The 15040-nt window shown below is 41.8% G+C and overlaps 1 protein-coding gene across 1 annotated transcript in view; it reads left to right on the forward strand.

Annotated features, from left to right (window-relative positions):
• The window catches only part of pgbd5 (piggyBac transposable element derived 5), a 30695-nt gene that overhangs the window by 6142 nt on the left and 9513 nt on the right, over positions 1–15040 (forward strand). The window contains exons 2-6 of the mRNA XM_084375334.1: positions 2136–2566; positions 6694–6828; positions 10746–10926; positions 13089–13286; positions 14316–14421. Of these exons, the coding sequence (XP_084231460.1) occupies positions 2136–2566; positions 6694–6828; positions 10746–10926; positions 13089–13286; positions 14316–14421 (1051 nt within the window). The remainder of the gene's footprint in view (positions 1–2135; positions 2567–6693; positions 6829–10745; positions 10927–13088; positions 13287–14315; positions 14422–15040) is intronic.

Genomic DNA, 15040 nt, shown 5'->3' on the forward strand with positions numbered 1-15040 from the left:
TCCTCCTCCACATGTTGCTAAAACAGTTTAAGGTTCACGTCTTGTACATGTTATCTTAAACTCAACATTAAAAGACTGAAGGACCTTCATTATTCTGTTTACATCCAACCACTCAGGACGACACAATGGATAGAGAGAGAGTGAAAACCTTTTTCCACGCCGCTCGGAGATAATGAGATCGTGCTGTTCAATTGAGCCTGAAGTTGTTCTGCTCAATGTCCGTATTCCCTCTCACGAAGCCAACAACCTTTGAGAAAATCTCTAATTTACTGGAGGAAACACATCAGGCCAGTCACTGGTGACCTCAATGCAGTGCCTAAAAAGCTTCCAGACAGAGAGATTTTTAAATGGGGAGGTAAATGTCACTTCCCTCTACGTAAACTAGTGAATAACGTGTGCAAGAGGAACAAATTGCTTCTTAGGAAGTGCAGAGAAGTCATTCTCGTTATCTGGAGAGACTGCGGACAGGACGCAGAGACTGACAGTCACTGTAATATTACATTACTGATATCATGTGTGACGGATCGCTGTTGAGTAGCTACAAAAGAACCTATTATATGATAAAATCATGTATGAATATTTTAAAGTGATTTTAGAGGTTGCAAGCAAGAATGTGGTATTTCAACTAAACTGCACCACGTAGGCTAAGCCTGACCAATGTATGAATATTTTTGTAATACTATACAGATAAAAGATAAACTGTACACTCATGATTCAGAAAGCATAGCCTTTTTACTTTGATTATTTTATTCAGTGACTGGGGAAAAGGGCCCCTCAACAAAGCTTTATCAAACAGCGGGCCTGTCCCACCTGTTTTAAGCTAACTATTTTAACTGTTAGGCTAATTAGTGTTAAATTAACTGTTAGTTACTTTAGGCTAACTATAAAGAGTGAATTAGGCCTAGGCTACATACAGCTAACTAATTTAAAGCTAACTGTTTAAAGCTTAAGTAACTATGTCAGCTATTATAAATGTTAATTACTTTAAGCTAACTAATTACATTTTTGAGTAGCCTACTTCAAGATTACAATTTGAACTATTAATTAACTACTACAAGCTAACTAGTCTATTTGAACTTTTAAATAATTTGAGCAAATTATTTTAACTGTTAATTACTTTGCAATTACTATTTTAACTGTAAATATTTAAGCTAACTAGTATCTCAACTGTTAAGTTAGCCTACTTGAAGCTAACTAACTATTTCAACTGTTAACCACTAATTACTTTAAGCTAACGATTTGAACTTTAAATTATTTTAGTTAACTAGTATCTCTACTGTTAGCCTACTTGAAGCTAACTAACTATTCCAACTGTTATTAATAATTACTTTAAGCTAACTATTAGCCAACACGATATACCAAGCAACTAAGCGCCTCCAGGGGTACAAGTAGCGTACCATGGGAATCACTGGAAGAGTAACAAGCACACAGGTCTGTTGTTACCAGCATGTAAAAAATGGAAATGTAGCTGTTTAAATAGCCCCATCTAATATCATAATGCTTCACTGTCAGTATGATATCAGACGCCTCTCATTCATCGCTCCCCCCTGACTCTACTCGCAGATCAAAACATGTTTTTGACTCATAGCCTGCCATAACGCTAAAGCAACTAGACACTGAAACTTTCCGCAAGCACAGAAACGCCACGCTGTGACGAGGATCACAGTGTGGTGGCTGTCATGTTGTGTAAACTTTCTAACTGCTGCCCTGGGCTTGTGACATACACACCGAACACTGCTGCGGCTGATTGATGACAAAGTACAGTGATTATATGAACGCGATGTGAACTTCTGACCTCAACTGAAGGATGTGCTTTCTCTTACTGCTTCCCTCTTTTTTTTTTTATGAGATGACAATAGAGTTTATGTAAGCAAGGAACAGTTAGTATGCATCCCACACAGCCTTGGCAGTTATAGCTCAATACAATCTAACAATATCCCGTCTTACAGTGTCAAAAGAGAAATCTTCCTTTCAGTCAAGTCAATCAAATTGCAGGCGCGGTGCCAGACTTTAAAAACTTGGATTAAGTGACGGTTGTGTCTGCGAGTTAGCCCATATGGGACTCTCAATCTGTCAATCTGTCCTCCCATCACGATTTTTCACACTTTTTTTCTCTCCTTCCTGTCCTGATCCAGGCCCTGCTCAGAAGATGTCGGCCACCGCCACAGCCTTGGACTTCTTCCAGCTCTTCGTCCCGGACAATTGCATCCAAAACATGGTCGTCCAGACGAACATGTACGCCAAGAAGTTCCAGGAGCGCTTCGGCTCAGACGAAGGCTGGCGTCCTGTCACAGCCCAGGAGATCAAGGCCTTTCTGGGCTTCGTCACCTCGACCAGTGTGCACCGCTGCGAGTCGGTGCTCAGCATCTGGAGCTCAGGCTTCTTCAGCAACAGGAGCATCGCCCTGAAGATGAGCCAGTCACGCTTCGAGAAGATCCTCAAGTACTTCCACATCGTGGCTTTCCGGCCGTCGCAGGGGAGCAACCAGGGCCTGTACAAGATCCAGCCCTTCCTGGACTCGCTGCAGCAGTCGTTCAGCTGCACTTTCAGACCTTCACAGACGCAGGTTAGTGCGCTCGCCTCTGGGTCTGACTATTTGCTATTGAATAAGGGCAAACCCACTAAATAGCTCCCACAAGGCGCCTTAGTTTGAAAACTGTCTACGCAGCATGTATTTTTGTGTTCAAGCACTCATTTTTTAACAGACTGCCCCTCCAGAGTACTTTACTTCAACTTGTATTCAGTTGCTCTGTATGCATTAGATCTACATTTATGCAACTGGGGCAGTGGAGCGCCAGCCTGGCTGCTCTATTTTGGGTGGGCTGGAGTTTTTTTTTTCCAACTCCTACCTCAGTTTCCTTTCTAGATGAGCAGCAGCACAGCATACTTTAAAGCACCAGTGATTGAACAACCTGACTAAAGTAGAATCTGTGAAATCAAGTTGGCACTTCCACATCGTTGTCATGCTCTTGTCCAACTTGATTACTGTATTTTCGGTATGTTAGGGCAAAAAAACAGGAAATAAAACAAATACATTTGCTCGAGCAGGGAGAGACAGAAACAATCACTCCACCTTGTTTACTTGAAAAGAAAGCATAACATGCGTCAGAGTGTTGCTGCAACTCATAGAGTGAAAAGTAATCATAGCAGGGAATTACATCCTGGTGTCAATATTCTTACCACTGACTCGTGAAAATGGTCGCACAAAAACGACATTTCGCTTCAAGCTGTTTCAATTGCTATGTGAGGAGCGACCACTTCATTTAAAGCGGAAACCAGCGAGACTCCCTCCAAAACACTTGAATAGCTCTCACTGGTCAGCTGGGAGACGTGTGTCAGCAACGAGTTAGATACATAAATATACAACTTTTTTAAATGCCACAATCATATAAACACAAGCAAAACTATCATTATGAATGTACCTCATTCATTATCTGCCACCAGCATCTTCATTGTCATCCCTCATGTTGAACTCGCACGTAAGAAAACACCTGATATTATCATAATAAACATCTCGGCTGCACTTTCTCTGCCATTCGTACGCGACTAGCTCGCTAACAGAGGCCTACGACAGACACAGACCCCAGATTTTTTTAACTTACCTATCCTAGCTTTAAGGGCATTTTCTCATTCGACTACAAAATCACATACATATTCAGAGTCTGGTTTGTAGGGGGGCATCGGGGGTGGCTAATCGTATTCCGGTGGGATCTGGGGCCACCCCCGGAGCCGTGGTTGAGCTCTTAAAAATTAATGAATTTCTGGGTAAGCAGTTGATTAAATTTCTTTCGGCCTTTCTGCAGTGAGAGTGCTATAACATCATCTTCACTGTGAAAGATGATGTCAGAGCTGCGATGCTTTTGGGAATACAGGCTCTTAGCAAAAACCCCCTCCTCACAACCACATCAGGCTACAGTACCGTCAAGATAGTTTAAATGTAAATGTTGATGAGTTGATTTAATCGTGAAGTAGTAAAGGGTTTAGTGAACTACAGTTTTGCATTAGTGCACTCTTTCTAAAAAACAACTAAACTACAACAACGAGGGCAGGCCGGCTTTCAGACGAGCGTGTGTGTGTGTGCCATTAGCAGTGCATGTGTATCTAGGCCAGTTTGTTTTATCTGTTAGTTTTCTGTGCCAGGGGCAGAGAGTGGGCCCAGATAGCGAGAGTGGCACAGACGGAAACTGTTGCTCGGCAATGGAAAAGTAATCTACCCGTTTAATGACTGAGGCAAGAGTAAGGGAAGCAGTTGATGTACTGATTCAGGTTTAGGCTCCAATTAGGGGCTGATCGATGTACCGAACAAATCGTGACGTAAGCGTAGTGTGAATATGAGTCACGATTTTCATGGGAATGGTAATTTTTGCATTTCTGCGTGGAACCACAATGCTTTATTTCTAATGATATGTTGTGACGCATTGTACTTTTATCAAAAAATTGCCACTCCTGTCCAAAGACTTCAGTGTCAGGTTTGATATTTTAGAAGAAAACAAGCAGAAATTCTCATTGGAGAGGCTGGGATGAGATAATTTTGGTCATTTTTGCTTTAAAAATGACTTTTTTGATGATCAGTTTAGTCGCTGGTCGATAAACTAACCAAATAATTGGCAAACAACTTCAGCTCTGCTGTTGATTGTCAAGAAAGAAACAAAGGGAGGGATCTTGGTCGTCAAATGTTTTGTTCTAACAGAGGATGTTTCTCCATTTAGCGTTATTCAACACGATGTGTGTGTCTGTGTCTGTGTGTGTGAACATAATTGCTAGCGTGCGAATAACATCAGTGCTGAACATTAACATGTTATGTCAGCTCCTACTGACAGCGACACATTTTCTGTGTCAGTCTGGCAGCTTTGCAGATCTGTTAACACAGCTTTCTATTGATTTGCAAGTGTAAAATCCTTGAGAGCGTTTGTCGCACTCGTCACAGGACATCCACCGCAAGACAGCGAGTGAGTGGATGGATGGATTTTCCTCCCTTCCTGCGTAAGTGAACCCATGCAAATGATTTACACTGGTGTGCAAATGTGACCACCTTATTTTCAGCTGTTGGGATAAGCTGTAGATAAATATCTGCTGCAGGAGTGCACGGCTGCGCTAATGTGGCAGCTACAGGATGAGGTATTTCTTAAAAGGCCATTGTGGTTTGGGTGATGTCATCCATCCAAGGGCTAGATAGCCTCATTAATTTTCCACTCGTTCAATCCATAACTCATATTTGACTTGGAAATGACTTGTTGCACTCGGCCGTAGAGCAGGAGAGAGCTGTTGGTCACTGCTCACTTCAGCTTTAGTCAAATCATGATGGAGCACGAGGGGGAGGCGAGGGAGGAACCGGAGGAAGGGAGAGACGAGAGGAATTTGAAATGCAAATGTTTGTTGTGCGGTTAAAAGCATCTCTCGGAGATATTTGGCCAGGTTTCAGGTGTATCGTTTAATCATCCTGGAAAGGGCTGGAAAATATTTGTGCTCTGTTGATGCCTCTGTTTGTGTGTTTGGATTTATAAATGTAAGCCGGTTTTAATACCTTCTTTAATCCATCCGCAGTATCTGATTTAACCCACATGAACTATTCAGAGGCCTGCGCAATAATGAATATACAAGAGGGAGATGGCACAGTTCACACTATATTCTGAAGCCCATGTTCACCCAAGATCCAATTCAAAAAATTTCTTCACTCTTCCTTAGATGACTGTGATTGTGACTATTGTAAAAAAAAAAAAATGCAACATAAGTCATAGCCAGCAACATGACGGATGAGGATGCAATATTGTGTTTTAATGATGCAAATGGAGGAATTCATTGGCTATTTCGAGCCTGATTATCGTCTACAGGGTGATTCAAAATAGAGATTTTTGAGAAATGTTCCAGCTCTGAGTTTTCTGCAACACAGCACCAGACAGTCAGTCAATCATAAAGCATGTAGATAACTTGAAATCATGTTTTAATCAATTTGCACCATGACAGCAGACAGCAGAACCGCTGTGTCTTTGTCATTTTTCTTTTGTTGTTTTGTGATGAACTTGTTTGTCACAAAGCCTTTTTTTTTTTTCCCTGCAGGGCCCATTAAATACTGAATCGGGCAAGAATTCACAATCAAATTGAACAAATGTCAAGAAAGGAGACGGTTTTTCTTCCCTATTTTTGCCACTTAGATGTATTTTTCATTTTGTCTATCTTTCATGGGTTTAGTCCGTCGTCACAGGACATGAAAGCACTGTCTCTACTTTATTCATTTTGTTTTCGAGTGGTTATGAAAAGAAACTAGCCGACAGTCAGACAGAAAGAAATCCTGACGGGGATAACACGTACATGCTAAAGTGAAGGAGAAAGCTACAACTGAGACATGAGAAAAACAAGAAGCTGACAAGGGAGAAGGCATTTTTCTGAATTTGCAGTCAGCTGCACAGTCGAGAACGTGTTCCTGCTGAGAATTGTGTTTTGTGCTCTTCCCCTACAGTATCACACTCAAACACATACAAGACTTGTGAGGATCTTCGATTGGCTCTAACCCTCAGCTGTAATGTTACATCATACACAACCTCGCTCCTGCTCCTCACAAAATAATACTTTTTTCTTCTCCCTTGTTAAGGCCAACTATTTTTCCAGTAACACATTTTGTACTTGTGACACGGTTATATAAAAACCCTTGAAGACGAACTCACGTGTTCAGTAACATCGCTGTGTGCTTTCCAGGTTCTTCATGAGCCCCTGATAGACGAGGATCCAGTGTTCATCACCACCTGCACGGAAAGAGAGCTGAGGAAGAGGAAGAAGAGGAAGTTCAGCCTCTGGGTTCGACAGTGCACCTCCACGGGATTCATCTGCCAGGTAGAAGAAGCACATAAAGCTCATCAAGCAGCAGCAATCACAATCAACATTTTCAGGTCTTGTTTGTTTGATTGCTGTAAGGGGTGTTTTAATTTGTTGCTTTCAGACTTCATGGCAGAAATCTCTTTAATACTTTACATCAGAAAAATTCAATTCAGAAATTAATTTTCAAGTATCTCAGTCTGCCTGAACTCAAAAAGCACTTGTACAACTTTGCTCTTCAACAAATTTCCAATCTTATTCTCAGGTCGATGCCTCATTTCGCATTCAGCCAATTACTCGTCAACACTGCAGAGGATAAAATCACTTGCAGTAAAGATCAAACTCATCTTTAAAATGACACCAAAAAAACCTTCCGGGCCAAAATATTGGTTGTCAGATTTCTCTTTTGATGCTGTTTCAGAGTTGAGCAGCTTCTGGCTCAGACTTAGATCTGCGTTGTCACATCTCAGGCAGGCAGACCTGCTCTGCTCGCTAACAACCTTGCCCTTACCGCAACCTTCCACTCTTAGTCGTTTGCTTATATAACGCCACCATTTAACTAGGGCCTGGCACCGCAGGAGGACTGACAGACCTGTCCCACTCTGACATTATTTTCCTCTGTCCTCATTACAAAGCGCAGAGGAGAAAACATTACAACAACAGCAAGATGATGCAATTTTTATTTTGTGGCGTTAAATTAGTGGAAAGTGACAGCCTCACTACTGCCCAGTGTTTGTGAGAGAGGATGCCCCGTCAACCTGTGTGTGAAAGCACTGTATTTTCCATCCAGAATGCAGATCGTTGAAGCGATTTCTTTTTTACCGCTGTATAAATATTGTCCTGGATCTCTTTCAGCCACACACACACACACATGCAGGCACATATCAGCAAACAACACACAATTGTTTGCAGTGATATACTGAAGAGGACTCTCACTGACATAATGCATTTACCTTCAGGTATCTAGCTTTACAAGATACAAGGTACAAGGTAATTTCATTGTCATATACAACACAGGCTTGCCTAACGAAATGAAAGTTTGTGCTTCATGAATTACAGAACATGTTTACAGTTATTTATATACAAATACACATAGACAAATACTGCATCTGTTGGATTTGCATTGGGGTCATTGTAAGCAGCAGCAAAATGATGGTGATGGTATATGAAACACTGTTCATCCACTTTGACTGCATGTGAGCACCAAGCATCGATGTTGTAAACACAGAGTCCGCCTCTCCTCGTCAAGCTGTAGTGCTGCGCTCTGTCTGTGCTCACGGTCCGCCCGTCGAGTGCAACAGCTTGACCCGAGGTGGTGTGATGAAGATAGGCTGCCAGACAACGTGAAATCAGAGACTGTTGTGCTCACAGAGACATGAGTCTCATTTGTCCCCTTTCCTTTTCCTGTGATTGGACATCAGCCAGGAGCAGCCTTGAAACAAGTTTGATTAGCACGGCTCTTATTCCGAGTCTCTTCCTCCCTCGGGCGGTCTGGCTCGTCAGGTTGGATGGTCGAAAGACTTTCTTCTCAAATGCTGATGACAGTAATTCTGCCATAGGAAGTACATGTTTCAGCAATAAAGCCGAACAATGTTTGGTTTTATTTGTCAATTCGTGAGATGCATCTCTGAGATTCTACCGTGTTTCTATGCAATGAAAAAAAACAACATTTCTTTCTCATCTTCATGACAAAGAGACTTTTCCTTTGGTTTAAAGACTTTAAATCATCATAACCATATCATGTAGTACATGACAAACCCTGACCTTTAAGAACATGTTCACAATTTTTCAATTCTGTCTTTAAACAACAGTCTGGTGCTGCTATGAGCATGTTCATACTGGAAACAAGATCCTTTACAGCAGTGCTTTTACTGGAAGTGATGGGTCACAGAATGTGATCTTTTTTACTATATTTTGGGGATATTTTATGGCTTCATGAGAGCATCGTGAGGACAGAGCGAGAGAGAGTGACATCCATCGAGTGTCCTTGTCTGGACGATTGACATAAATAAAGATGGATGACATGACGGCTCCTCAAAAGTGAAGCCAAGACAGCTCGATTGATCCCTGGTAGCTGGCTGCAGCACAGGACATAAATCCCACCCTCTAAATGTTAGCAGATGGGGTGTATATATATATGGGACATCAAATAATCTTTTTCTAAAGAACATTTTTGTAGTTCTTATTGGACTGATTTATCTTAAGTATCCTTTTTTCTTATAAGTTTGTATTTAATTAGTTATTTGACGCTATAAAAAGGGGGTTTAAACGTCATGATTGACAGCTGAGCGCTGCCTGTATTTAATTGGGCGGGTGTATTGGCATGAACTTCATTGGCTCCACCGATCAGAGTCTGGCTCCAAATGATGTCACCGGCGCTCAAATCTGGGATGTCTTAGCTTCGTCTTTGAACTATATGAGAAAGTGGAGCCATGCCATCCATCTTTATATATGTCAGTGGACAGGGCTCAAACTGGGTACACTGCAGTTTAAGGTATCTGCCTTTAAGGTAAAGTCCTCTACGATACAGCATTGTAAAGAAAGGGCTTTCCACTGCACAGAGCCATAAATAGATGGATCTCGTTCGTAAGACTACCCTGCAGGGAAGGGCTCCCTTCTTTAGCCTGGATGTAGTCCAGAATTACATTAGTGGAGGGAGGACGGATCATGATCAGAATTTTAATCTGCCATTTTCTTTTTGGTCTATATCAAATAAAATAACTGAATACTCTAAGTCATTTTTACTTGTCATTTCGAAACGAGTTATGCGTAAGAAACATCACCCTGTCATTAAAAGCCATATCCCATCATCCCGTCCATTTAACAAATAAGCATTATCATTCACACTGACTGTGGCCATTTGGCAGTCACTCTGTCTTTACCAGTCCGCTGTACCCCGACGTGCGTCTGCACCGAGATCTTCCCTCTCTAAATGAATTGTGTCGAGGGAGAGGAAAAAACTCTAAGAAATAAAACGAGTTAATGGAGTGAATCAATGAGATCCCATTAGCCAGTGCCGCACGCACAGCCACGCAAACACACACACACACGGAGGCACGGACTGACCACTTAGCGTAATAGCTGAAGGCCTGGCGTAGATGCAGGCTAATCAGGCTAATGCCGTTCAGCTCGTGAACATGAACAGAAACGGGAGTGCAAGAGGGACACTGAACTGTTTGTGAGTGTACGTTTCTACATTTGATAATGGCTTTCTTTGGAACAAGAGCTCGTCTTCATACTTCTTCTCTGACTCGTACCTTCAAGGGCATCATGTACAAGTGTGTTCAGCCAAGAAGCACAGCTCAGTTTGCCTTGATCCAGGGCATCGTGTCGCAACAACAACTAACCAGATGGTCATGAAATTTGTTGTGCATATTCACAACCCCCAATCGGTGCGCTTGAATAATTTCTGTGATCCCCTAAAGGTTTGAAGATGGCACATATTTTGAGAAGTTTTTAAAAGATCAGGCTTGATTGAAAGTATCAAACCTTATTGAGCAGTTAACTGTGAAATCTACAAGGCACATTCATGTTCTTCAGAGGATGAAATTTTGACACCTGGTTAGCTTTCCTTTTGCCCCAACATCTGGCCAAAATGTTATTTTTTACTGTATCTTTTGTGCATTTTATGGTTTAATGAGAGGATAACAGTAGAGTGATGACACAAAATGTCAGCTCGCAGGCGGAGGAGTGCTTATTTAACCAAATCTGTACAATGGTGGTGGGGAGTGCAAAGTCACCATGACCCACATTAATGTCACGTTAATGGAAAATGTGCCAGGTGAGAAATTACATAACTTTGCATAATTCGTTTAGCAGCCACAAGGACGCCCCAAAATGTTGTTATACAGTAGCCGCTCGCCAGACAGAAATAAAGCTTGCTAGTCCTATATGTGTTTTATCTACTTGCCTGTCACTTTCCTCCCACTCTGCAGATCTCCGTCCATCTGAAGGAGGGTCAGGGCACAGACGGTCTGGCCACCCTGAAGAACAAGCCTCAGCTCCACAGCCTCGTGGCCAAGCAGCTCTGCCAGAACATCTCTGGCAAGAACACCATCATCTTCACCGGGCCATCCATCACGAGCCTCAGCCTCTTCTCCGAGTTCAGCAAACAAGGTACGCAGACAAATGACAGCAGCAGATATTAGTTCTGTCTCGGCCATGCTGCCCAAAAACAAACACCCTCTATTCTTCAGTTAGCCTTCTTCTCCGTCATCGTTTGTCCTCGTTTTCTGCCCCGATGTACGGATTGTAATCTGTATGCATTTTTAATTTCTTTATTTATTTTTTATCGTGGAGCGATGATAGCGTCCCCAGGCTAGACAGCACAGAGAGGAAGACAGTCTGTTGCGTTTCACCTCCAAATGAGACATCACAGCCCTGCAGTGTGCCGTTGCAATGATTCATTTTCTTCACCTGTCTTCACGCCACAGTGAAACATCTTTTTTACTACATTATAATGTGTAGAAACACAAGCATGCCTCCGTCAAGGAAAATAGGGGCCAGGAGACCGTACTTGAATTTGTTTGACACGTAGTAACATCCGACATGCCTTTTTTTTCTCAGTGAGGAAGTTAAAGCAACATTATGTAACGATATTTCGAAATCTCCTCAAAAGCACCTCATAAATGGACAAAATCAAACATCATTAACATTTTTTGACTAAATATCTTAATCAATATTGCAGCAGACTGTTAACACGATGACATTTATTCATGTATGTAACGCTGTGATCCGACCCTGTCACTGAAGTTACGTAGTGCAGAAACAAGTGATAGCTGAGACAGAGACAGCATTCACCCTGTTACAAGACACTGTTTTTATTTTAGGTTAAAAAAGTTACATAAAGTTTTGCTCAGTGACGTTAAGATGGATACTTTTTTGCACTTCAACCAGCATCAACCGTAACAGCCCCACGATGCACTGCAATGGACTGCTGCACATTAAATCATGGAAGATTCAGCAGGGAGTGTTTAGCCTTGTCACCGCTCTAAAAATCAATAGTTAAAGTGAACACTTTAGCTGACACCTAAGTGAAACACCACTTAACATCTGACAGCGTGCCTCTCTGATCCCCGTCTTACAGTTTAAGGCTCAGATTCTTGCAGTTATTTTGGAGAAAATTGTGATTTTTTTTTTTTATGCTGATAATCTGCCTTTGAAGCGGTTTTCCATGCTCATTATACCAAAGACATCTTTTATCATGAAAGTATAATCCTATTGTGTTGGGGTGAGTCACATTAAAATTCTCCTCGGTGACCTATTTTCTTCTTTCGTAATGATAATAGCAAATGTGGGACAATGCCGTAAAGGGCTTCAGATGAGACAGTGAAGGCAGGGAACATATATTCAGCGGACAGGCTCCTTGAAAAGACGACTTCAAAAGAAACAAATTGAAAAGTTTTTCATCGCAAATGTTCTTTCACTGGACGATAATAGCAGAGCAATTTTAAACTCAACCGGGCAGAGCTGTTGTGCGCCAAGTAAAGAAAAACAAGTTGAGAGATAAAATCAATATTATGTATTTAGACAGTAATTGGACGAAGCTACCACAAGTCATTCAGCCGAAAAAACCATCAGTCACAAGCTAGCTTGTGAACGCATTGTGCAATATTTTCTTTCAAATTTATCGCGCTGCATTAATTAACAGAGTTAATTACCCGGCGCGGCTGCGGTACTTACTGTGGACAGACGCGCACACACACATCTACGACACAGATAGAAATCAGTGTCCAAATTGAGAACTTAAATCAGCGGCAGTCAGCCAAATGATTGTTTTCACTGCGGCTCGTCCATGTGAGAAAATAAAGAATTGAAATGGGTGGAAAGTCAGAAAAAAGCAAACGGCAGAGACGGGATATGAGAGGAGAGAAGAGCTGAAGTGGATTCGGCTGTGAGAGATAAACACTCGACAGCAGTTTGTTCTGCGGGTTCACATCCGAAAGCAGAATGCTCCAGATAAAAACTTATGTTCTCAATTAATGGATTAATGTCCTGGTCAATACATTTGTGAAAAAGGCTCATTGCAATTCAGTTGTCTCCTTTTGTCTGACCAAAAGTCCAAAACACAAAAATATTTAGTTTAATATCATTGAAGACTTAACAACAATCAAAATCTTTGCACATTTTTGTTAAGAAATGACTTAAATGATCAACCAATTATCAAAACAGCTGCCAATTAATTTTTTGTCGCTCGATTAATGCACTCAACAGTATTTTATCTCTTGTAACATTTTTTATACAGATGTTAACACGTGTCTGTATTCGTCCTTCTTCAGATATCTACTGCTGCGGTCTGCTGAGCACCAGGAAGAGCGACTGTACGGGCCTACCGCAAAACATGCTGGTGTGCGGCTCCACGCCAGCGCAGCGCGGCCAATCGCGAGTAATGATGAAAGGCAGCATGTCGCTGATCAGCTGGTACAACAAGGGACACTTCAGGTTCCTCACCAACGCTTATTCCCCGACAAAACAAGGTAAAAGCCGCTCCGATACACCCGGAACTAAAACTCTAAAAGTGTATCCGTCTCGTTGAATTATAGATATCGACAGGAGACGGTTCACATATGTGTGATATCTATTTGAAATGTCTTCTGGCTGCCATTTACCTGACAGTTTTTCATGGAAAATAAGATCAGCTGTGCTGTTGTTTCTGGTTGCAGGTTACCACAGTTAAGCATTCATGTCAGGGAAAATCAATGAGAGCTTGTAATCCATGATAATCCATTTCCAGGAGGCGACAGGTTCATGATATTCCCCATCTCTCGTAGCGTAATCCACTCCGATTAAACTGTTTTGTTAGGTGTTAAACCTGGTTGAAGGGGCTGTTGTGTGTGCGAGTGTTTTGAATGAAGAGTGTGGAAGCAAAGATCAGTTCAAACTGTTACTATCTGATATTGATGTTCTTTTCCCTCGGTGCGTGCGCGTGGGTATGTGAGCTGGAAGTGTTTTTCACTCTGTACAAAAAGAAGAGGAAATGTAAGAGTGAATCCCAGCAATAACCTAAATAACATAGAGAAAACCATATCAAGATCAGTGGTTGTTACAGTATGTGAGTAGCGTCACATAATTACGCACGGTAATTACACTGACGGCCCAGAAAAGTGGAGCATTCAACCGGTAATAAACGTTGATAATGGCTGCGTACCATTTTCAGGTACCAGTTTAAGGACTACGATATTGTCTCACCGTCATGGCTGACTGCGACAAACTCTAACAGAGCCGCCGTTAACATTATTAGCAACACCTCCTGCTGTTACAGTCTGAATCCCTGCTTTGAAAATGGCCCATTAAACAAAGCAGCCCTCCAGGGACCAAACAACACAGAAGCCAGCCAAAAACATCAATAGGGAGGAAGGAGCGCTCCCTCTCCTCTCCCTCGTCTCCCCTGTTGTTGGCCAGGTGAAAGCAGAGTCGGGAGGGAAAACGAGTCCCCTTGAAAGGATCTCTTTTCTCTGCTGTCTCTTAGTTTGTGGTATGTGTTTTTTGTTTTTTTTTCATGGCAGGTATGATCATTAAGAGGAAAAGTGGGGAGATACCATGTCCCTTGGCCGTCGAGGCCTTTGCGGCGCACCTCAGCTACATCTGCAAATACGACGACAAGTACAGCAAGTACGTACAACTTATTACAACATGTTCTTGCAGTGGATTCAAGGTGACTAGAAGGATGAATGTCAGACACAACATGACATATTCTGGGTCATAGCTAATGATAATTATGCACTCATTCTCTAACAAATGAAAGTAGTTACACACTGTAGAGGGAGAATATCCTGTATTTGAACCGTTGTTGTTGGGTACCGTTCCCTCTTTTTGATCATTGCTTGATCATTCAATCTTGGTTGATTAACAGAAAATTAATGGTCGACTATTTTGACTAAATAATTGGCATTTAAGCAACCAACTGAAAGACATTTCAATCAAAGCTTGACTTGTTTCAGTTTCTTGAAGACGTTTCACCTCTCACCCACGAGGCTTTTAAACCCTGTGTGGGTATAAAAAACCTCAAAGTTAACACTGTACATCACAAGGTGTTGTTTCCTGTTTGTGGTCCAATTTCAGCATAATTGGTGAAAGAAACGGTCTCATGAAAATGTGGGAAATGAGGTGAAATTGTGTGCCATCAACCTGTTTTTAACACCTGCTGATCAGCAAAAGTTACAGTCTTGCTTTAAGACATATTATTTATAGTGGAGTGTGAACTTTATTAATTAATTGAATCTATAAAAAG

This window comes from Pagrus pagrus (assembly GCF_965226575.1).
Source record: "Pagrus pagrus genome assembly, chromosome: 15".
Classification (NCBI taxonomy): domain Eukaryota; kingdom Metazoa; phylum Chordata; class Actinopteri; order Spariformes; family Sparidae; genus Pagrus; species Pagrus pagrus.